Here is a 25,639-nt window from a genome sequence, read left to right as displayed (position 1 = left end):
AAGTGTCAAATTTCTCGGTTTCTGAATGGACGGTTTGGCTTGATTGACAAACGCTAACGTTCGGGCATGATTTATATACCATCGACCTGTCCTAAAACATTAGCACGCTTTGATCGATGGTTTGGAGATCGCGTGTTTCTCCGTTCGAGAGCGCATTTCCTGTTCACATCCGCGACAAAACAGCTGATTATTTACGAACAGAAGCTCACAGAAACGTGAAAATGGTCTCATTTGAAAGAAAATATCCTAAGCTAAAAGATGATATAGTGTGAGTAATTGAAGCAGCCCTTATCAAAAGTGCGGGGGTCGACTTCTATCTTTTCAAAACTGCGGGGGTCCTGACGCCCCTGTCCCCCGTGCCAACGGCGCCCCTGAAAAATACATTTTTAACGGAAGCTTCTAAGGCAGAAAAGCTCTTCGAGAGCATCAGCAGATGTACAGAATCATATATAGAATTAATTTAAAATCACACACTGAGAGCAAACAGAGAAGAGAATCTCTGAACCAAACGCCCCTTAGCGCTGAACGAGTCACATGATTCAGTGGTGATGAGGTCATCATTATCTCAAAGACCGGACTCACCCGTATTTGTCCGCCAGTTCTTTTGCTTGTTTCTCCTGAACTTCTCTCTGGTCGGACAGATCGGCTTTATTACCCACAAGAACAATATCTGGATTCTCACAATACGCATTAGCCTGGAGCTGACCTACACACACACACACACACACACACACACAGTGAAGCGTTCAAACACAGTTCTTGATAACACCAGCAGTTTTACAGTTTCAGGTTTTAGTGTAATAATGTAATAATGTTTAAATGAAACACTGTCAATCAACAGAAGATCAAGCAAGCACTATAGCTAAGAAACTCACACACGGTTTGCCTGTTAATCTTGTTAGAGATGGTTAGTTAAATCACTCACTCATCCAGTTCCTGACGTTGAGGAAACTCTGTTGGCTCGTCAGGTCGAACATGAGCAGGAAGCCCATCGCATCCCTGAAAAACGCTGTGGTTAAACTCCTGAACCTGCCGGAGAACAGATGAACATTCATTCAGGATCAAATACTGACTTCAGTCTGACTCAACTGCCCACAATACACCACTGGACAAGAGTTTGGAATTATTACGATTTCTAATGTTTTCGAAAGACGTGTCTTAAATATGGATCCCCTAAAGGGACATTTTGATAGAAAAAATATATATTTCTCGGGGATGAGCAAAACATTTGTGAGAGAACGCAAAAGCATTGAAATATGTTTTTTATTCCCATCAATTCATTATACATTTTTGCAATCTAATTGCTGTTTAAGCCGAAAAAGTTCTGAAATGTATAATAAGTTTATGATGAAATAAATAAATGCAGCCTTGATGTGTGTAAGAGACTTTTGGTGCATCACTAGTAAAAAAAAAAAATATATATACACTAGCAGTCAAAAGTTTGGAAACATTACTATTTTTAATGTTTTTGAAAGAAGTCTCTTCTGCTCATTAAGGCTGCATTTATTTCATAATAAATACAGAAAAAACAATAATATTGTGAAATATTATTACAATTTAAAATTATGGTTTTCTATTTGAAAATATTTTAAAATGTAATTTATATCCAGTGATCAAAGCTGAATTTTCAGCATCATTACTCCAGTCTTCAGTGTCACATGACCCTTCAGAAATCATTCTAATATGATGATTTATTATCAATGTTGGAAACATTTGTGCTGCTTAATATTATTTTATAACCTGTGATACTTTTTTTGGGATTCTTTGATAAATAAAAAGTTAAAAAATATCAGCATTTATTTAAAATAGAAATCTATTGTAACAATATACACTACCGTTCAAACGTATATTGTTAGAAAAGATTTCTATTTTGAATAAATGCTGTTCTTTTTAACCTTTTATTCATCAATGAATCCTGGAAAAAGTATCACAGGTTATAAAACAATATTAAGCAGCACAAATGTTTCCAACATTGATAATAACTGAGCATCAAATCATCATATTAGAATGATTTCTGAAGGGTCATGTGACACTGAAGACTGGAGTAATGATGCTGAAAATTCTGCTGTGATCACTGGATATAAATTATATTTTAAAGTATATTAAAATAGAAAACCAGAATTTTAAATTGTAATAATATTTCACAATATTATTATTTTTTCTGTATTTATTATGAAATAAATGCAGCCTTAATGAGCATAAGAGTTCAAAAACATTAAAAATAGTAATGTTTCCAAACTTTTGACTGCTAGTGTATATTTCACAGATCCACAGCATTGACATGGATTTGCTATTTCAGGACCAGCGTCAGAATCTCTGGAGGTTCAATCATCACCTTCACAGGCGTGACGAAGGAAACGCAGTTATCTTGAATGTGTTTAATCTGAGGACATGAACGTCCCTAACGTGAACGAATCAACGAGAGAAACGATTCAAACAGAGAACTGAATCAGTCTTCCAGATCAGGGTTCATTTCAAACTGCACTCTAAAAATGCTGGGTTAAAAACAATCACAAGTTGGGTTGAAAATGGACAAACCCAATGATTGGGTTAAATGTTGACCCAACATGCTGGGTAGTTTTATTTACTCAACTACTGTTTAAAAATTACAGTATTGCTTGCTTAAAATGAACCCAAAATGAAATTAACATTTGTTAATATGTTTAATAAATGAGCATTTATTAATAAGTTTAATGAATAATAATGAAACAATAAACATTTATTTAATTGCTTATTAATAAATGTTCACTTTTTGATTATTATTGTTTCCTCTAGTAAATATGTGTCTGATTTTTAATTTCCAACATATATTGGGTTCATTTTAAGCCAGATATATAGTCATTTTTAAAAAATAGTTGAGTTAAATAAAACTACCCAGCAGTTTGGGTCGCTGGGTTTGTCCATTTTCAACCCAACTTGGGTTGTTTTTAACCCTGCATTTTTCAGAGTGTGGAGTCCATGGAAAAGTTAAGAGAAATGTAAAAATTAATTAATTAATTAAAAAAAAAAAGATAAAAGTAATATATATATATATATATATACAGTACAGTCCAAAAGTTTGGAACCACTAAGATTTTTAATGTTTTTAAAAGAAGTTTCGTCTGCTCACCAAGGCTACATTTATTTAATTAAAAATACAGTAAAAACAGTAATATTGTGAAATATTATTACAATTTAAAATAACTGTGTACTATTTGAATATATTTGACAAAGTAATTTATTCCTGTGATCAAAGCTGAATTTTCAGCATCATTACTCCAGTCTTCAGTGTCACATGATCCTTCAGAAATCATTCTAATATGCTGATCTGCTGCTCAAGAAACATTTAATGTGTACAATTGTACAAAATATTTGTGTACAATATTTTTTTTCAGGATTATTTGATGAATAGAAAGTTCAAAAGAACAGTGTTTATCTGAAATCTAATCTTTTGTAACATTATTAATGTCTTTACTGCCACTTTTGATTGATTTAATGCATCCTTGCTGAATAAAAGTATTCATTTCTTTAATTTCTTTTCAAAAAAATTAAAATAAAAATTCTTACTGACCCCAAACTTTTGAACGGTAGTGTATAATGCTACAGAAGCTTTGTATTTCAGATAAATGCTGTTCTTTTGAACTTTCTATTCATCAAGGAATCCTGAAAAAAAAAAGTACACAACTGTTTTCAACATTGAAAATAATCATAAATGTTTCTTGAGCAGCAAATCAGCATATTAGAATGATTTCTGAAGGATCATGTGACACTGAAGACTGGAGTAACGATGCTGAAAATTCAGCTTTGATCACAGGAATAAATTACTTTGTCAAATATATTAAAATAGTACACAGTTATTTTAAATTGTAATAATATTTCACAATATTACTGTTTTTTACTGTATTTTTAATTAAATAAATGTAGCCTTGGTGAGCAGACGAAACTTCTTTTAAAAACATTAAAAATCTTAGTGGTTCCAAACTTTTGGACTGTACTGATATATATATATATATATAAAGATAAAAATATAAAAAATTAAAATACATTAAAATACAGTTTAAAATTACATAAACACAGAATGAATGTATATGTATACTATAATTTTAAAAATTATATTAAAATAAACAAATAAATAAATAATTAGATTAAAATAATAAATTAATTAATTTAATTAAAAAAATTAAATAAGTAAATTAGACTAAAGTTAAAGTAAAATTAAAATTAAAATAAAATAAACAAATACATAATAGTGATTAGGAAAAAAAGTAGGGATTAGTGATGCTCTGATCAGGATTTTTGCATCAGATCCCAAACCAATTTCTTTTCATCATGATTGGCCGATCCGTCAAGCATTAAATATGTAATATGTTAAATATGTAAAGATATATGTCAGCGCTCTGTTGACTGTCACTGTTAACGCTTTTTCAGATAAAGTAATAACACAGATGTTGCCCTTGTTATTTTACTTACAGTAATGTTGTAATTGTTATTTTAATTGAGAATCAAATGAATGAACATGTAAATTGGCCTTTAAAAAAAGCTGACGCAAAACACAATCCATATTAGGATGCTTTGGCTTATTAAAAAGCATACCAGACTTTAAAACTGAACATAACTGCAGTCTGTCAGTCAGTGCAGTTACAGTGTTACACCAGCAGGGGGCGTGAAGGGACCGTCTCAATGAGTGAGTCAAGCTAATAATAAAGAGTCAAGGTGTTGAAATTATTTTAACTTTCCAAAGATCAATCGATGAGCAACACCACCTGATGCTTCACTTCAGTGACATTGATTCAAATCATTGACGGCAGTCATGGAAATCCCCTTGAAAGGATACTACGACAAAGATACCGATCTGCGGCCGATCGATCAGAGCATCCCTAGTAGGGATAACTGCCAGAGCCGGAGATGAAGGCGAACCGAGGAGCTTTGGCTGATAATGAATATGAAGAGAAGTGAAGAGCGCACACCTCTCCTGTCCCGCCGTGTCCCAAAGCTGCAGGTGAACCTTAAACGTCTTTCCCGTTGTTCCATTGGGGCTGTTTGTCGTATAAACCTGGAGAACACAGAAACACCAGAGATCAGCTGACAGAACAACACCTGCCTGAGATGAAACGCTCCTCACGGCTCCAGATCTGACTGAACACACACTACAAAACTTCTCAAACGAGATTCACACGCTCGGATACTGCTGAACTCCTGTTCGGTTTGGCTCAGATGGATGCTGTTATTGATCTGCTGAGCCGCAGTGCATGCTGGGATAGATGCTTTCATCTCACTGTCTTCCTGCCCACTTCATCTATGACATTTAAAGAGTCTCTGAAAGATACTGCAGGCAGAAAAAGATCATAAAACACCCGAAATACAGCAGGATTCTGTGTCTAGCACTAAATAACCGGCTGCTTCAGAGAGGAAGCGTGGGAAATAAGGAGTCCATGTTTATGGCTGATCGAATAAAACATGACAAAAATATATTGTTATGGAGAATAATGGAGGATTATTCATGGGAGATCTAGAGATATGAATCAGTCCTCCAGATCTGGGGTTTCCAAACTGGAGTTCATGGAAAAGTTTAAAAAATGTGAAATAAAAATTGACTTTATTAATTTAAAAGATTAAAATAAATAAAAATAAATATAAAAAAAAAAAAAAACACAAAGATATTTATTTATAAATAAATAATAAATAATATTTTAAAATAATTAAATTTAAAGTAAATTAGCATAACATTAAATTAAAGTAAAAAATAAAGTTAAAATAAACAAATAAATAAATAATACATTAAAATAATTAAATAAGTAAAATTAGATTAAAAATGAGATTAATGTAAAATAAAAATTAGATTGAAAGAAATAAAAAATACATTCAAATAATTAAATAATAAATTAGATTAAAATGAGATTAATGTAAAGCGAAAATTTGAAAGAATGCATTATATTAATTAAATTTAATAAGTAAATTAGCATAATATTAGATTAAAGTAAAATAAAAATAAGGTTAAAATAAACAAATAATACATTAAAATAATTAAATAATTAAATTTGATTAAGATGAGATTAATGTAAAATAAAAATTAGATTGAAAGAAATAAAAATAATATATTAAAATAATTAAGTAAATTAGATTAAAATGAGATTAATGTAAAATAAAAATGTGAAAGAATGCATTAAAACAATTCAATTTAATAAGTAAATTAGCATAATATTAGATTAAAGTAAAATAAAAATATGGTTAAAATAAACAAATAATGCATTAAAAAAATTAAATAACTTAATTAGATTAAAATGAGAATGTAAAATAAAAATTCGATTGAAAGAAAGAACACATGGAAATAATTAAGTAAATTAGACTGAAATTAGATTAAAGTGAAATAAAATGAGATTAAATAAAATAAATTATTAAAAAAAAATATTACACTGTACAGTACTATAGTGAATAGGGGAAAAACTTATTATAACTTATTATACTTATTATAAATTAATCTAAATTGGGTCTTTATACATGAAAATATGAAGCTGCCAGAGCTGGAGATGAAGGTTATGAACATGAAAATATCAGTGACACTGTAATTTCTGAATATGAGATGATGTGGGTAGTTTTGCTGTCTCTGATTATCGTGTGTGTGTGTGTGTGTGTGTGTGTGTGTGTGTCTTGACCATCTGAGCTCTGATGATTCATTCTGCGAGCGTGTTCGAGAAGTTCAGGCCTCATTCTGATTATCGATCTTCTCCAGATCAGCTCCGGCTCGTTCAGTGGGTGGAGGCGAATGTGGTGGTCTTGTGCTAATGTGAGTCATGTGCGTTCACTGAAACCCTCCAAACTCTGTCAAACTGAAATTACCGCCTTCTTAAATGTCAAACGGCAATTCATAACTCAACGCAGATATACGTGCTGCCCAAGAGGTGAGCCGAAACTAACCGTGCAGTGGAAAAACTCCATTACTGTGAAGTAAAACTAAAAATTAAGCGGAAATAAAATAACATGTAAATATTAGATTATAAATTTACACTTAAATCAGGAATGTTGCCATGGCAACTAACTGAAATTAAATAAGTTGAAATACTAAAATACGATTCAAAACTCATTTGAATCACTACTTATAAAGCACTTCAAAGCATTTTTCATACATTTAATTTCAAATATTAATTTATTAGTTTGATTTACATCAGTGAATCGGTTCAAAACTTTGATTCACCAGTTCATTTAAATCACTACTCAATATGCTTCATGAAGCATTTTTCATACATTCAGTTTCATATATTATTTTTAATGTTCTTTTGATCCATTGCAAAATCGTTAGTTTGAGATTTACATCAGTTCAAACTTCACTGAATCGATCCAAAACTCTGAATCACTGATTCATTTGAATCACTACTCAAAATCATTCATAAAGCATTTTTTCATTTTTCATTTTTTTACATTCACTTTCTGATATTTTTATTGTTCATTTGATCCACTGCAAAATCGTTGTTAGTTTGATTTACATTAGTGAATCAGTTCAAACTTCACTGAATCGATTCAAAACTCAGACTCACCAGTTCATTTTTTATTGTTATTTTGATTCATTGCAAAAATGCTGTTAGAGTTTGATTTACATCAGTGAATCAGTTCAAACTTCGCTGAATCGATTCCAAATTCCAAATCAGTGATTCATTTTAATCACTACTCAAAATGCTTCATGAAGCATTTTTCATACATTCAGTTTCATATATTATTTTTTATTGTTCTTTTGATTCATTCCAAAATCGCTAGTTTGATTTACATCAGTGAATCAGTTCAAACTTCACTGAATCGATTCAAAACTCTGACTCACTGATTCACTTGAATCACTACTCAAAATCATTCATAAGGCATTTTTTGAACCTTCCATTTCATAAAGTATTTTTTGTTGTTTTTTTGATCCATTGTAAAAATGCTGTTAGAGTTTGATTTACATCAGTGAATCAGTTCAAACTTCACTGAATCGATTCAAAACTCTGAATCACTGATTCATTTGAATCACTTCTCAAAATCATTCATAAAGCATGTTTTCATACATTCACTTTCAGATATTATTTTTATTGTTCGTTTGATCCATTGCAAAATCGTTAGAATTTGATTTACATCAGTGAATCAGTTCAAACTTCACTGAATCGATTCAAAACTCAGACTAACCGATTCATTTGAATCGGTACTCAAAATGCTTCATGATGCATTTTTCATACATTCAATTTCATATATTATTTTTATTGTTCTTTTGATCCATTGCAAAAATGCTGTTAGAGTTTGATTTACATTAGTGAATCCGTTCAAACTTCACTGAATCGATTCAAAACACACACATATACATATACTCTCTCTCTATCTCTATCTCTATCTCTATATATATATATATATATATATATATATATATATATATATATATATATATATATATATATATATATATATATATATATATATATATATATATATATATATATATACACATATACATGTATACATGTAGAGAGAGAGAGAACACTCTATTTTTCACAGATTTCTTGTAAAATGGAGCAAACCTTCATTAGAAACGTCAGCATCTCTGTAAACCGACTGAACTCGTCGCTCCCGCAGGCTCCGGCTTCACGTAAAGTGAAAATCAGTCGCTGCGGCTCAGAGATCTGCTCTTTTAATGCTGCTGGAGTGTGTGAAGTCCATTGTGTGCGGCTCTTCACACTTTATGATCCGCATCAATAAACTTTATCACCCTCACACACACACTGACTTATGAGCCAATTACACGAGGATGGAGGGAGGAACTCACAGGACAGATCAAAGCTTGTAACTCAAGAGCCGTGAAACCCTCAGCATCCGCTCTAAAGACACAAACCAACGGCGGCTCGGACACTAACCACTCTCTTTTCCCTGAAATCGATGCCCACGGTGGTGATAAATTTGGGGTTGAACTTGTTGTCGGTGTAGCGGTAGAGGAAGGTGGTCTTGCCCACTCCGGAGTCTCCCAGAGCCAGGAGTTTGATCAGATAGTCGTAATCTCCATCGGTCATAGTGCTGCTGGAGCTGAACCTGCAAAACAAGCCATGAGAGGATATTAGAGCAAACAAACACACATCAATACAACAAACATACAAACACTAATGGAAGAATTAAGCCAGACAAAATAAATCAATACAACAAACAAAAGCAGTGAGCATATTAAATCAATATGACAAACATGCAAACAAACACCCTGAAAATATTAAGCCAACCAAAATAAATCAATGAAAAACAACACAACTAAAAGAAAAACAGAGATTTGAAATAAGAGACAAACTTTTAAACTCTGTATTAAATTAACTAAACAATTACATATTTAACTGAGGAAAATGCATATATATATATATATATATATATATATATATATATATATATATATATATATATATATATATATGCGCATACTGTAATTATTAATAATTAATTAATAATATTGACATCATTAATAATTGAGCACCAATAAATTTTTTTTACATATGTGTGCATTATATATATATATATATATTATTATATATATATATATATATATATATATATATATATATATATATATATATATATATATATGCGTTTTTCTGTTTTAATCATTACTGATGTTATTATTATTAATTATTAATTAACATTAAGCGCATATTATATATATATATATATATATATATATATATGCGCATAATGTTAATTCATAATTAATTAATAATAATGACATCATTAATAATTGAGCACCAATAAAAAAATATATATATATTTACAGGATTCTTTGATGAATAGAAAGTTTAAAAGAACAGAATTTATTTGAAATACAAATGTATTTACTGTCACTTTGATCAATTTAATTCATCCTGAATTAAATAACAATTAATAACACTGTACGTATTAAAACAACCAGTTCTTTATTAATCATTGCATTGCAAACAAGCATAGACGTTCATTCAGATTAGAGGAGGGGCGGAGTTATGAGGTTTGACTGACAGTTTGATGAGCCAATGGAGTTTCGAGGTTTAATCACAAGCTCTTTTTAATACTTTTCATTGGTTAAAAATGTGCAAAACCCAAAGACAGATGTAAAGAGTGACCAATAGTAATGATTTATGAAAAAAAAATGAAATATGGAGATACAAGGTTTGTGCCCGACAGCGACAATATATTCTCTCTAAATATCACTGCTTGCTAATAAAACAGCAAATAACACACATCAAAGTACAACAACAAAACAAGAAAGAGACGGATTGAACAATATCTCAGAGGTGCGTCTCTCTCTCAGAAGGTCTCAGGGTCCAGTGGGCCCCGGGGCCGTTTCTACAGCGCTCATATAATCTCATTTATACGTGTGGGCAACAGCGGTCTGTGTGAGACGCTACAGTAAACACATCACAGCCTGGAGCGAACACTCAACGCTCAGAGATTCACTAGAGTTCATGAGAGAGAGAGAGACAGAAAGATGAAAAGAGCTTCATTCATCTGTGCACATGACCCTGAAACGCTTCCTCATGTGATCTGTGATTACATCATCATCATCAAATCTTCCTCACTTCACAGTCTCCTATAAATAAAACATGCCATTTCTTGTCTGCATTTAATCCTGATTCACTGAAATCCAATCCATATATTTCTAGTACTTAAGATCTTGGAAAACACGATGTTTTACTTCAACTAGTCTGAAAGAAGTCAAGTAATGGAAGCAAAAATAGCCTGAAATCTCACAACTGACCATTCATATATGACCCAAAACATGTTTTCATCATTTGTCCGAGATGGATGCACACTTTAACAATCATTGGGAAGTAGTCTGTTTATATATATTTATGCAGTCTGAAGCTGAGTCTACAAAGTGAACATTGGTGTAAATAATCACAGAATCACAAGCCGATCCCACAGAAGCCACTTTTATACGCAGTGATGTCAGGAAGACAATCTGAGATCAAACCCAAACCCGTGAAGCTGTCCTGTGTGGTTACGTTAAACACTGTTTACTGACAAACCGAAGAACGTCACATGTCTGTTGTTCAGGGATTTACAACAGAATCTGATATTGATTTCAGTGAAAGGTCATGAACATTTGCATGGAGGAGAGATCGTACCGCAGCAACTGAGGCTTACTTGAATATCCATAATTTTTAAGAAAAATCATGAGCATCAAATATTGATATTTATATGCATTTTATGTAAGTAGTCTGTAATATACTGTTATAAAGATATAATTTATTTACATTACAAGCACCTTTTTGTCCATATTAATATCAACATATGCACAAAAATGCATATTTTTGCTCACTTTAGGCCTTTGAATAAAATGGACCTGTTTTTCCTCTTCAAGTATGAGCTCTCACAATTTGAGCCATCAGGGCTTGACATTAACACTCGCCAACCCGACAAATGCGGGTGTATTTCAGCAGTGGCATGTAATGCAGTCACTGCTACTAGCCACTTTGGCTGTTGAATTTTATAATATATATATATATATATATATATTATAAAATTCAACAGCCAAATATATATATATACACACACACACACACACACACACACACACATTTTTCAATTGTAGTCTTTTAAAAAGTCATCTGAAATAATAAAGCAAGTACAATAGTTTTGTCAAAAATATGGATTTTCCGATACATATCAATACTGAAACATCTGAAACACTTCCAATACTAATTTTCGGCAGAACAGATACACGATACAAGCCACATTTCTCACTCTCTCTCATCTTTCCGACAGCAAGTTGACACACAAACCCGCCTCCCCTCACTCACTCATCTCATTTGCTCCGGATGAGTATTGTTGGTGTCACAGAGCTTGAATTTTGGTGTGGGATTGCACGTAGTGCGCATAATTGTACTCATTCCCACAGATTTTGTGTTCACACCCAAAGTGCGCACACATAAAGCCGCCTCTCAGTACTAAATTGAGTTGTTTTTTGCTGCTTATTGCGCTTAAACAGTCGAATGCACAAAATGATTTCAAAATGCGAGTAAACTAGGGCTGGGTAAAAAATATCGATTTCTCGATTTTAATCGATTCTCATTTTTACGAACCGATATTGATTCTTAAATCCCAAGAATCGATTAGTCTAGTCTGTTTTCAGTTGATGAATGAGCAGAATATGTAGCGCCTCCCATCCAATAAATCGCAATAATCTTTGTGCTTTGTTACTTTTGATATGAAGAAAAGTCTCAGATTTCAAATGACGTCCATCTTATTATGAGATTCAAAAAATAAATACAGTTTTGGCGCTGTTTAATGTGGCGTGACGGATCGCTTTAGCGCCTCAGTTAAAGAGAAGCATGTGATCATCCTCTCCTCCGCTTTAATACCAGTTACAGCGAAATAAACATGCATGAACATCTGAAGGTATGTCAAAATATACAGTACATCTTACTGAAATCCGTATCATGTCTCGTGTAATCGCTCAATCAGTGTTTCAACCTCGGAAAGACGTCAATAAAACAGCTTTAATGTCACGTAACGTCACATTTACCTCAGAAAAACATATTCAGTGACCATAATCTCATTAGTCAGCTAGAAAAGTGAACTCTAGAAAGCAACATTCTGATAAATATAGCTATGCACCATTACATATTCATTATAAGTTTTAATGTTCTTCAATATTTAATGCATGTTTGAATAAATCAATTTATTCAATTTAATGTTTATATTTTAAAAAAAACGAATTGGAGTAGAAATATGATTATGTAATTCTAAACTTTATTCATAATAAAAACATAATTGAGTGTAATTTAAGTGTTTGTATATAAATAAGTTAATTTAACCTTCAGTTTTATTATAGTAGTACCAGCTGACTCTCATGTGTAGTTTACAGCATTAGTTGAGAGATTCTTTTCCTCAAGAAAATTTGCCATTTACTGTAACTGAAATACTACATCCAAAATAATCGTAATCGAATTGAAAGCATGTGAATAGTAATCGAATCAAATCATGAAAATTTTGTCAATACCCAGCCCTACTGTAAACACAGTCTTTTAATGTTTTTTATATGTCTATGTGGTGTTTTTAAAGGTCCCGTTCTTCGTGATCCCATGTTTCAAACTTTAGTTAGTGTGTAATGTTGTTGTTAGAGTATAAATAAAATCTGTAAAATTTTAAAGCTCAAAGTTCAATGCCAAGCGAGATATTTTATTTAACAGAAGTCGCCTACATCGAACGGCCAGTTTGGACTACATCCCTCTACTTCCTTCTTTAATGACGTCACTAAAACAGTTTTTTGACTAACCTCCGCCCACAGGAATACACAAGAGTTGCGTTTGTAGAGTGTGTTTGTCGTCATGTCGTCGAAACGCTGTTATTTTCATCCCGCAGTCCAATCACCGGGTCTGATTCCGGCTCAAATTGATAGGGTAAAATTAAAGACATGTTTACAATAACACTGAGCGCGTGCATCTCCACGTTATGGTAAGAGGCGTGACCTTTCCGGGCAAGGTTCGCTAAGAGCTGCTGTCGAATTACAACACAGGAACCGCTGGCACAATCAGAACTCGTTACGTATTTCTGAAGGAGGGACTTCACAGAACAAGGAAGTCATCAGCCCGTTTTTATGACAGTGGAAACAGCGGTATACAGATAAGTAAATTATGTGAAAAATACTGTGTTTTTTTACACGCGAAACATGAACACGTTATATTGCACACTATAAACACAATCAAAGCTTCAAAAAAAACACGAAAAACGGGACCTTTAATATGCTTTAAGACAAACCATGTGCAAATTCATATGTCAACACCACTGCTGAGTATTTTCTCCTTAAAATTGCAGTGATCTCAAACCCATGGTTTGAAATCGCTGGTGTCTGTGATGTCACAAATTACCTTGTAACCAATCACAGCAACGTGCCGGTGGCTTTAGCATATCGTTAACAGAGAACTAGCAGGGGAGTATCGAAAGAAGCCAGTTTATCTCTATATATTTTTCTGTTGATATGAAAAATCGTGTACATTTTATATGCCTTTCTCCACTGACGTTCTGAGTTGTTCAAAGCATTTGTAAGGATAGTGATTGTTAGAAGACAGCTGTCTGTTGGTTTGTGTAACATTATTAGCTGTTTGATAATGTAGTCAAGCAAAAGGCTAATCATATTAATTACCGTTATATGTCCGATGTTGTAAAGAGCGATATCATTGTGCAGCGTTTATCTCAGTAAGTTGACCGAGTGGATCTCTGAGCCGGCGTGAGCGAGTGGAGGCGGGGTTCATTTAAATATTCATTGATCCGTGAACATAAACAGTTGAGACAGAAAACGCATGTGTAACAGTGTAATGGATCCGTGCATCAAGTCTTAAAGTGACAGCAGCCTAATATTCCAAATTATGAGATAATATTAAAATATATATATGGCAGTTTTTCCCCATGGTATCGATGTCAAAATTGTGGCCAGTGAAAATGCTGAGTGGCTATTAACTTTGGAAACTTCAACAAAAAACACATGCAAACATTTTTTTTATTTGGTCTAAAGATTCAATAAACTTCCATTTAAAAAAATCGGATTTTTCGGACTATTATGTCATACGCCAGGCTTTAGAGGGTTAATCAAATAAGACTGCACTGACCCTAGAAGACTGAACAATCACATATTGACTAAAGTCTGAACAAAAGAGTCAATCTAATGTGATTTAGGTCTGACCTCAGGCACACTGTGCTCTTCAGGCTCTTTCATTCCCAACTAGGTTGCAAACACAATGAACATGAGTTCATTAGATTAAACACACATTCTCAGAGGAACCAGGCTGACGTAGATTCAACAAGACTTTGTCCTGAAGCCTAGTGCACTGCCTGTGTATTAGAGAATATAACACACACACCGGGACACACCCTCAGTAGGGTATCTGTGCGACATCTGTATCTGTGCTGGCAGTGAAGGTGTGGAAAGGTTATCTGCGCTGTGAATCGCCCTCAGAGGTCGATGTTTCACAGGGACCAAACCAGGTCAGAGACCCCCTGCGCCGGACTGAGCCGGGTCTGGAACAAGAGAACAACAGGAACAAGCTCCCATGAGCTCTGCGGCTGACAAATCCCAAAAGCCACTTCTACATTTACTGAAGAAGAAAAGTTCAGCTGAGCATAAGAAAAAACATGATGCTGGGGTGCTGTGGGTGGTTGCCATGTGGGCATTGCTATGTGGTTGCTAAGGTGTTCTGAATGACTTTAACCATGTTGATATCAGTAGCTATGTTTCCATCCAAAGTTGCGAATTTAACTTGAAATATTGCATAAAACATTTTGCATAAAGTGAGTCGAAGAGAACCAAATCATAACTTCCTGATAAACTGGCACAAAATATCACAAAGAAAAATGGAAGTTCCTGCAGTAGAAGCCACTGTATATAATAATTTTAATTAATGACTCGTGCCTCAGAGCGCGCAGATGAAACACAATAAACGCCGTCATGTTATTTTGCATGCAGATTCCTGGTGTTTGTGAGCACAGACGTGTAAGAGGTTATTAAACAACGAGATCGGTCCGCTGGTTGGTCCAGTTATGCCGTAACATCACGAAGTCACGTGACTTTATTGATGTGCATCAAGGAATTTATTCGGTAAAAGTGTTTCCATCAAAGTTTATGCGCATATTTTCGACTCAGTTGAGTGTATACATTTTATTTATTAAATTTATGCGCATTTTGGAGTTTCGATCCAGCATTTTTTTATGCGTTATCCCAAAATGTGCATAAAAATAGGTGGATGGAAACATAGCTAGTGTTATTTTAGTGTCATTAATATACTATTATATATTAATAAATACTCAGTATTTCCCATTATATTTTAATTTAAAGTTTAAGTAATTTTGTTCTGTCTTTGTCAATTTTATTAGTTTTTTTTTTTATATTGTCTATTCAGTTTTTATTAATTTTTAGTTTAAGTAATTTTAGAACTTCAACTTAAACTAAACAAAAATTAGCCAATGGTCCAAAAAAACCCACCAAACAAGTGATTTTACTGAACATAAGAACTACTTGCATAAACGCCACAATAAAAGTACATAAATGACACAATTCTATCTGTTAACGTACAGTGATTTCACAGATCACATTTTCATGTAAACCAGTAATTTTTTTCACGCCATGAAAATAGAGCATCTCCAATTTTGTCTGCAAATTTAAAAGCACTTGTTAAGTGATGGTCATATTATCCATGTTCACTGTAAAGCCAAGCTAATCAATCGTTAAATAAAACATCATTGATTATGGGAATTTATGTAAATTGACATCCCTAGTTGCTAGGTTTCACAAATACTCTTCCTAGTGCTTCCCCGTCGCCCTTCGTCTTCCACTGGGTCAAACTCAAACATCAATTTCCCAACATTCACACCGAACACATTCTGTATTTATCTACACTCTAAAAAGTAATTCAGGGCACTTGTTACCGCAACTTAAATAAATGCATTGTTGCAAGTTAAAATTCTAATTTATTGTTTTAATTAAACCTTTTAAGTTGCAAACATTATTTTATAGAGTTCTGCTGACATAATAATGTTGATCATTATATCAACTTAATATAGTCTGTAATTTATACTCAAATTTCTGCATTAATTGGCTTTTTTTAAATTAGATTAATTTAGTAGTAACATAAAGAAATTGTCTTGATGACTTTGGAAATTAGACAGTGGATTTCTAGTTCCTAGTCTGCTTTGCATAGGACTGGATATGGAGAATAAATGTTGAAATTAAGTGTTAATTTAATGCTGTTATGTTTGACTTTTAAAATAATTTCTGTAATGTTGAAGTTTTTGATGTCATAACTCAAAAAAAAAATTGATGCAAACTGTTGATGCAAATTTGTTTTGAGCCAACAAATTTTTTTTTGCAAAGTATGAAGTTTAAAACTGTTAAAACATTAATGGTTTATTTCAAAGATGCCTGTTTAATAGGAAAATGAGCTTCAACTGAAAGAGTGTCAAAGCAGATGACCTTAAAAGCTAACTCAATAACAGAACAAAGAGCAGGAGAGACCTTTGACATTTAAACAGACACTAAAAAGATTTAGCAGAAAATGCACTTTACACAGATCAGTTCCAGTCAAACTTAACTAGATTGTTTTGGGCCTTCTTTCATTAGTATTGTTCAGGATACAATGTCTCTCGTTCATTAACTGATTATATGTAGTTAATCTAGGAAATTTATTTTAGCTGTTATTTAGACTCTGGTTAACCTGACAAAGCCCAAGACATATTATTGGCATATATTGATATTTAAATGCATGTTATAAGATCTCCTCTGAATATCAGCATCTGCACCAAATTGCATATTTATGCTCAGTTTGAGCCTCTGAATAAAACTGAGCAGTTTTCTATCTCTGTATTCTCAATATATCATACTGTACGAGCCATTACAGCTAAAATATGATAACTGCAATTTGATTTTACTGACTGTTGTATTATACATCAGGCTTTAAAGGGTTAAAGCAAGTTTAATGCATGACATTTGATCAGACAAACTGTGACATTTAGACAATTAGACGCAGCATACAGGGACATTGCTCAAAGACGATTCATTAAACTCCAGTTCTGTTTGACCATGATAAAGACGTTTTGTGTCGTTATGCAGTTGCTAGGGCGTTGCGATTTTCTGATCTCTACATTAAAATCTTAAATCCCTCCTTGCTGAAGAGTAATATTTAAGCAAACACTGGTTTCAAACCTCTGGTTAAACAAAGAAATCAGACTTAATGGACAGATACGGGATAATAATGTGGTGCCAGGAATGCTGGATAAATCATGCGTCATCACTTCCCATCCTACATGATTTCCTTCTGAAATAAATCACTTTACAGGCATTAAATGTGTCGAATGTCACACTATAAAGCTGAAAAAGCTTTACAGAATATGCTCTAGAACTGACATAAGAATATTTTAAATCGAAATAACAGTTACAAGAGTTGAGAAACCCAGAGAGAGTCTAATAGGGTTTGAGAGCAAAGGCCTGTGGGAAAACATGACCTCGATTTCCCACCATCAGTAATTGCACCATTTACAAGTGAATTATATTAAGCATGAAACACTGCTAAAGAGAAGTAGACAAGAAACAGTGATGAAATAAACCACACTAACAGATCTTTAACTGATGTACTGATGCATCCAAGTTTAACATATATTAAGACCAAAAATTAAATGCACAGAAATATAAATTCAGTAATCATTCTGGAAAAGGCAAAAAGAAGTTTAGCAAATTTTCCAGGTTGCTCTTTTCATTCAATGAAAGTCCATTAGGATGAGCACCAAAAAAAACATGAAACTATCATTACAGTAAACTGTAACAATTATTTTTCGAAGTTGAACGTTTTACAATAAATTATTTCAGTTTTTTGACTTCAAATGTTCATGATTAACTCAATGTTTCACTTGCTTGTTTCTTTGTAAGTATTTGTGAAATTTACTAGCAGTTTCTGAATCATACACCAAATTATTTTAAGTGAAGTGCATATGACGTATGCAAAATATTCCTAGTCTTCTAAAGTCATGCATATTCGTGTAAAAAAAAAAAAAACTAGTCTTTTTTGCGTCTGAAATTTCATACTGTGTAGTAGGTACAACATTTGGTTTAAAACTTACTTCATGACCATTCAAAAAAGGTACATTCTATAGATCTTATGTAGCCCCGTCCCTTTTAGGCGCTGCACTCATTGTGTTTGTAATTCGACAGCATGAAGGTAAGATCTTACGGATTTATGAATGAACTGCTTGTTTTAAACGATGACATTTGTTATGACATCCGCTTCAACTTTGGAACGACATGAGGATGAGTGACCGATGACAGAATGATCATTTTTGGATGTACTATTGCTTTAAATCACTGACACACACACACACACACACACACACACACACACAAATATACCAAGAAACCAAGAACTGATCCCTTGACTAACAGTGAAGACGACAACAGCTCAAGAGCATCAGCGATCACATGCTCAGAGGTTTGGAGGGGAAAACACAAAGGAAACACTGTGTGTAATAGAGAGACTTACAGAGAAAGATGAAGAGATATAAAAAGGTTCAACACTGTAAAAATCTGATGATGATCATTTACAGTATGACTTTCGTCTATTTTTTTTTTGCACAAATGTCTTGTGTGTAATTCTGTCCCCTTAATCATCTTCAGCAAAATCTGATTATTTTCATGCATACTTCAACTCTGAGACATTCAGACACGAAATGAGCATCATGAACACGTTTATGCAAACGACGGCGATATAATATGGAGGTTAACCAACCAAAACTCTCAAAAAACCAATATGACTCTCTTTCTTACACTGAAAAACACAAAACAAGAAGCCAAGCAATAGCTAAAGAGAGGATACAGGCTTCAAACAGTCCCATAAAAGCATTACAAATTTTATTTTTGAATCTTATAAAATCATTGAATGCACATTTAAGTTGTTGACTCAAATCTCACATGCACTTATAAAACGACCAGAAGCGTTTAAGATCACTGATCTCCAACATGTCACACATCTTCATGTACCATATTTGAACATACAGGAGATTTCAGAGCTAAAATGGAGAAGATTATATTTTTGAAACAGAAATTTAGAATAAAACTTTGGGTTTGATCCTCACAAAAAGCAGAGAAAACTTCTGCTTAACTAAAAGAAAATATATTTTTTTAATTATAAGACTCAGAGAGAGGCTAGAAAAATGTCTTTGGGGAAAAATATTAAGTGCAAAATGTAAAATATGACCAGTTAAATTCTGTTTTAACAAAACGAATGGAGTTAAACATCTGTGCAGTTTAAAGGAAAATAGATGCAGTTTACAATTCTACACTTTATACAGTACATGTCAACTTTATCCTTCACTAAAACAATGTTGGTCATTTAAAATGGAAAAGAACATCCCGTTAAGTGCTCTCATTAATTACTTTATAAGCATCCCATAAAAAGCCAGTTCAACAGCTTCACATCCATCAAAACCATCACTGCTGAGCTCTAAAACACCAACGATTTAAATTCAGATCTCACCCTGGTGTTTTCCTCTTGTTCTCAGTGGGGAAAGTTCCTGATCGGCTGAAGCGTTCGGTCACACGCAGTAAACCACCACCACACCCCGTCCTGCTCGACTCGAGATCACTGCGGCTTTCTCTGCTCTCTGGAGGAGAACGCTTGGACTATTACTACTGAAGGCCTGGGGCAGGATCACACACACACACACACACACACACACACACAAAGGAAGACTGACGGCCATGTGACAGAACACCAATAAATCAGCAGAACAGATCTGTGTTCCAACAATCTGACATTTTCATCAAAGTGACACACGTTTGCATTTATGCATTCATCAGACGTTTTTATCCAAAGTGAAGTTAAACATTTTATCAGTTCACACATTCCCATGACTTTGGTGTTGCTCTACACATTTATCTTCATGAGGACACACCATAAACCTGTATATAAATCTCGGTTTTATATACAGCTAATCATAAAATGAACTAACCGAGCATTTGATGTGATGTTTTTTCACCTGATGCACAGCAGATTTTCTTTCTTATATAAACTATATGGCAAATCTCAGGTGTGTGATTGTTTATATAGTTGCAAAAATGTAAATTGTATTATTGTACAGCTCTATATTTAAAGTTGGATAAATATTATATCGAACTTTGGTAATTCCCACTTCTAAAGTCGTGATTACGAGCTCATTGCAGTTTTGAAATGAGAGAGCGTTCATATGCATTTTTACCTAGGAAATTCGTATTTTAGATAATTTGGAGAGCACATGAAGGCAGCATATGTACTTTGTTTTGAAAAGTATTTCCTGTTCTCGCCTTGTTTACATAGTCCCTGTTTTGTTTCCATAGTTACCCTCATTTATCTCCATAGCTACTAATCACTTTCACCTGTTCCTTGTTATCTTGTGTATTTAAGCCTCATTTATTTCAAATGTTCTTTGTCTTGTGTTGTCCTTTACATGTGCGTTTGTTTCCGTTCTGTGTTTGGAATATTCTGTATATATATTTCCGTGGATATACTTTTGTTGTGTTTGTTTACATGGATCTAACTCTTCCTCGTTTCTGAAACAGCCATGTTACAAAAGCAAATCTCAACTACTTGATTGTTTATATTGTTGCAAAATTTGGGGATACATGATATATCGGCCACCATATCGGTATCGGCCAATATATGTTCATTTTTAATGTTATCGTTATCGGTCCAATAAGAAAATTTGTCCGATATATTGAAGCCGATAAATAATGGATTATTTCCTTCAGCTGAGACGCTTCAGATGCACACTGTCCATGATGGTTTTGAATTGCTTGAAATATGATTGAAATCACACAGTTAAGTGCAAAATGTGCCATATATGCTACATAAAATTATAATGAGAACATTATAATTGTGTGATTGGGACATGGCTTTTAATGCTGAGACTTTTGTTTTTGTATTCAGGCTCTCAAAAATGATATAAAAATTTGGATTTAGATTTATCGGCCAATATATCGGTTATCGGCTTTCAAATATACAGAATTATCGGTTATTGGTATCGGCCAATATATAAGTGATATGATTTCCAACTTTCTTTGCATAAATACAGTATACACTCGCATAAAATGATATATACTATATAAAGTAAATCTCAACTGCTTGATTGTTTATAACATTGCAAAATGTAACTATATTATTGCCCAACTAAAATCTACAAAATGCAACTATAAGGCATGAAGATATTAAGATTAACTATAAACATTAACTATTAACATTAACTGTAAAGCTGCTTAAAAACAATGTGTGCTGTGAAAAGTGACATACAAGAAATGTCCTTTAAAGGTCAATGAAGTTTGCGTGAACTTCGGTTCACAACCGTGTAAATGCAATTCATACTAGCTTATGAAAGTGACCCACTGTTGACGGTGCGTAGTTTGCATTTTTGCATGAAACCTGGTGATTCACATTACAGTATAATGCATTTATAATAGCTGATCAACTGTAAATGACAAACAGATCACATTCTCTGCAGCAGACGATTACTAGAGCCGTTTTGTGTGTGGAAAGTGTGGTAAATCTAAAAAGGTACAAATACTTCAATAACACTAAAAGATGAAGAAAGTAAACCAGCATTTAATGATGTCGACGTATCGCGGTTCTCAAACGTGCAACGAGAGTCCTGCGGATAGGGAGGAGGAATTAAACTAAACTTGATCGGAGTCTGAAAACATCATTTACTTTATTTATGAATTATTTATATATTTGAGAACATCACCAAAAGGAGGTTTGGTCAGATTCAGCTCATGTTCGAGAAGCAACTTTTGGGCCCTAAATACAGCTAAACACTGTGCATAAAAATGAGTGCAAGTGAGTTTTAGAAAGAGTTCAGACTTAAATCCATTTAATAGTCGATTTACACTTGAAATAGATTGCAACAGCCTAACTCGTCCAGCCTAATGAACATACTAAATGGATAGTTCACCCAAAGACATGTTTTGGGAACCAAACAACATTGACTTTCATTGTATGCACAGAAAAATCTTCTTTTTCATTTTCACAAAAGAAAGAAATCAGGTTTGGAACGGCATGAGGGTGAGTAAATAATAAAGGATTAATCATTTCTGGGTGAACTATCGCTTTAAAGAAACAAATGTCGCTGAAAACATGATTTATTGTCTCAAGCTGATTGGAGCAGTAGATCCAGTGACATGTGAAGGAGGTTAATGCAGTGAGGCGTGTGTTAATGCAGTGCTCCACATACACATCACAGGCCTGTCTCCACAGCTGATGGATTCTGGGTAATGAGATGTAGGAGTCTCAGAGGGCATTTTCAGTCCTGTGAACTTAATAACTGTGAGCGTTTGTGTGGATTCCCCAGAATACATGAGCACAACAGGACCAGGAAAACATGCTTACGATTGTTTTTGGTAGAAGAAACCTTGACTGGAGTCATACGGAAAACATGGGCCGCGGAATCCACTCAAAGGTGTTCACTACAGCCCGCCAAAATAAAAGTTCAGTTTAACTTGAAGAAATTATGACAGAAATATGTTATTATTGTACATCAGAATGTACTTCTCAAAGTACTAATATTTTTTAAAAAGTTTTCTAAAGAAATATCACACAGTATTACAATTGTTCATCCATGTTTTCATTTTAACAGTAAATCTCTGTTGTGCAGATCTTTGTTTACCAAAAAAATGATTTTGAAAAAACAATTTAAATTGTTAAAGTTTACATTTATTTGATCACCATTTATTAGATCACCACCATTTTTGATAATAAATTTATTTTGAATCATAAAAAAAGATTTTCTATAAATAAATAAATAAATAAAAACATTTCATAGTGCACTATTATTGTTAAAATTTGAGAAAAAAAAAATTTAAACTGCTAAAGTTTTAGGAATTCAATTGATTAGACATCATTTTTGATTATTAAAATTTAATGCAACTATTAAAATGGAATCCAGATAAATTTAAATGTAAAAAAGAATTTGAATAAAAAAAAAGAAAAAGTAAAACCATCAAAAATGGATATTTATTAAACCTGTTTAGCTCTGAAAAAGATTTGTTCAGTCTTCTGAAGTCTTTTGATGCTTTATAGGATGAATTAAGTTGCTTAAATGGTGCTTTTTATTATTTTTTTCTTTCATTAACAGAAACTCCACAAACGAAAGTCATTCGGGTTTAGAAGGATATTTCTTGAGATGATCTATTCCTAAAACTGAACTGTGCCCCTCTCGTCCGCTCAGATGCATGAGAAACTCTCGTCAGACGGTGATTCAGAGCACCGTGTTCTCCGGTCTCTGGTTCACATGACCTCCACGGCGTCTGGAGGACAAAAACAGCCAGGAGAGTCACGCAGACCGCATTACGGAGCGGTTTAAGGTATCTGAGGAATGTTATTTTCCATCAGAGATTTGTGTTGTGAGAGAAAGAAGCACAGCAGCCTGTTTACAGCCATTAACTTAATATGTGTGAATCCTCTTAAAATATAAAGACTGATGGTGCTGTTCACTGATCATGTGTTCAGTCCAGAATTCACAAATACAGGCAAAACAATCAGCGAATCAACGTCTGGAGCAAGACAAAACACACTATCAGCATATCATCATGATTTCTGAAGGATCATGTGACACTGAAGACTGGAGTAATGATGCTGAAAATTCAGCTTTGATCACAGGAATAAATTACACTTTACAATATATTCACATAGAAAACAGTTATTTTACATTGAAATAATATTTCACAATATTACTGTTTTTAATGTATTTTTGATCAAATAAATGCAGCCTTAATGAGCAGAAAACATGAAAAATGAAACTTTTTTTTTTTTTTTCTGGTGCTTGTCTGTGAAAAGACTGTAGGAATGTAGGTAAATATTGCTGTTTATGGTTATATAATTGGTGCATAAAAAAATAAAAATGATTTAATATACTTAAATATTCTCTGTTGTATTGTATTAATGAAAAACAATGTGGGGAAACTAACCAGATTTTTACCTTTTGCTTTAAAGACTTTGAATATAATCATCTATTTGGTCAAAAAGGCAGTTCCTCTGACTGTAAAAACCATTGAGATCTATATCAAAGACAGCCAGAGGCTGAAAAATATCAAGACATATCTACAGTATCAGCCAACTGTACATGAAAAACCTCTCCAATCTGAGTCTGAATTCAGGGCACAGTTGCCTGAAAAATGTACGTGCATGAAATATTGCTGCTCATAAATCAAACTGACTTTCTGAGATGCAATATTTCTAAAATTAAAAAATGCATGAGCTTCTACTTTAGGAAACAGCAGTTGCTCATGTCGGACAGCGGTGCCGATCTGTTCGGTTTCCTGGGTGATGAAGATGATGATGTCACAGGAATCATCTCTAGTCCTGACGAGTGTTTATTATTTATTTAATAGTGTTATTTTAGTATGACTGAAATACTAGTATAGCTATTCATATTTTAATTAATAATTAATAAGTTTATAAGTTTATAAAAAAATAATAAATTTTTAATAAGTTAAATTTTATATTTTCTGTTTTCATTTTAGTTAGTTTTAATAATTTTGTTGTGTGTTTGTCATTTTTATTAGTTTTATTTATTTATTTATTTATTTATTAAATATGTCTATAATTTTTTTAAATTTTATTTTTAGTTATTTTAGTACATCACGTTACACTAAATAAAAATGAGAAATATTGCACTGGCAACTAGCTGAAATCCAGGTTATTATCGTCAACTAAAACTAAATACTAAAACATTTCTGTTAACTGAAATAAAGCGGAAATAAAATAAAATAAAATATAAATATTAGTTGAAAAACTTAAACTAAAAAAACTTAAACTAAACTCTTTATTGCTTTGGCAATAAATAGAAATAAGTTAAAGTTGAAGCACTAATTTTTAACTGGAAATAAAAAAATTAAATTAACTAAAATTAAAACTGAAAAAAAACCCCACCTAAATTGCAATATTTAAAAAAAATCTAAAAACTAATAAAATGACAAAAATACATAATAAAAATTAAGCTAAAATTAACATTGAAAATAAAAAGGCAATACAAAATATTATTATGAAACAATAACAAAACTAAAAAAAATTTTTTTTTAGATTTACAACATTTTATTTCATTTTAAGTTTTTTATGGTTTAAGTTTTAGTTAACTGTAACATAGTGAACAAACTAAGTATTAATCGCACTTCATCATCAGTTTTTGATTT

The 25,639-nt window shown here is 32.8% G+C and overlaps 1 protein-coding gene across 6 annotated transcripts in view; it reads right to left on the bottom strand.

The window, feature by feature from the left end:
* Positions 1–25,639, bottom strand: part of rab27b (RAB27B, member RAS oncogene family) — a 44,672-nt gene that overhangs the window by 4,408 nt on the left and 14,625 nt on the right. For 2 of the 6 annotated variants that reach the window (XM_048166765.1, XM_048166763.1), the window contains exons 2-6: positions 19,959–20,085; positions 8,850–9,021; positions 4,947–5,032; positions 926–1,029; positions 583–706 (exon numbers count right to left, since the gene is read on the bottom strand). In XM_048166765.1, the coding sequence (XP_048022722.1) occupies positions 583–706; positions 926–1,029; positions 4,947–5,032; positions 8,850–9,002 (467 nt within the window). In that variant the 5' untranslated portion in view covers positions 9,003–9,021; positions 19,959–20,085. Of the gene's footprint in view, positions 1–582; positions 707–925; positions 1,030–4,946; positions 5,033–8,849; positions 9,022–19,958; positions 20,122–25,639 lie in introns of all 6 variants that reach the window. The other 4 variants (XM_048166764.1, XM_048166766.1, XM_048166761.1 and 1 more) reach the window with 2 other exon arrangements.

Source organism: Megalobrama amblycephala, linkage group LG18 (genome assembly GCF_018812025.1).
Source record: "Megalobrama amblycephala isolate DHTTF-2021 linkage group LG18, ASM1881202v1, whole genome shotgun sequence".
Classification (NCBI taxonomy): domain Eukaryota; kingdom Metazoa; phylum Chordata; class Actinopteri; order Cypriniformes; family Xenocyprididae; genus Megalobrama; species Megalobrama amblycephala.
The sequence above is the reverse complement of the archived record's forward strand: the minus strand, read 5'-3'. Positions and strand labels throughout refer to the sequence as shown.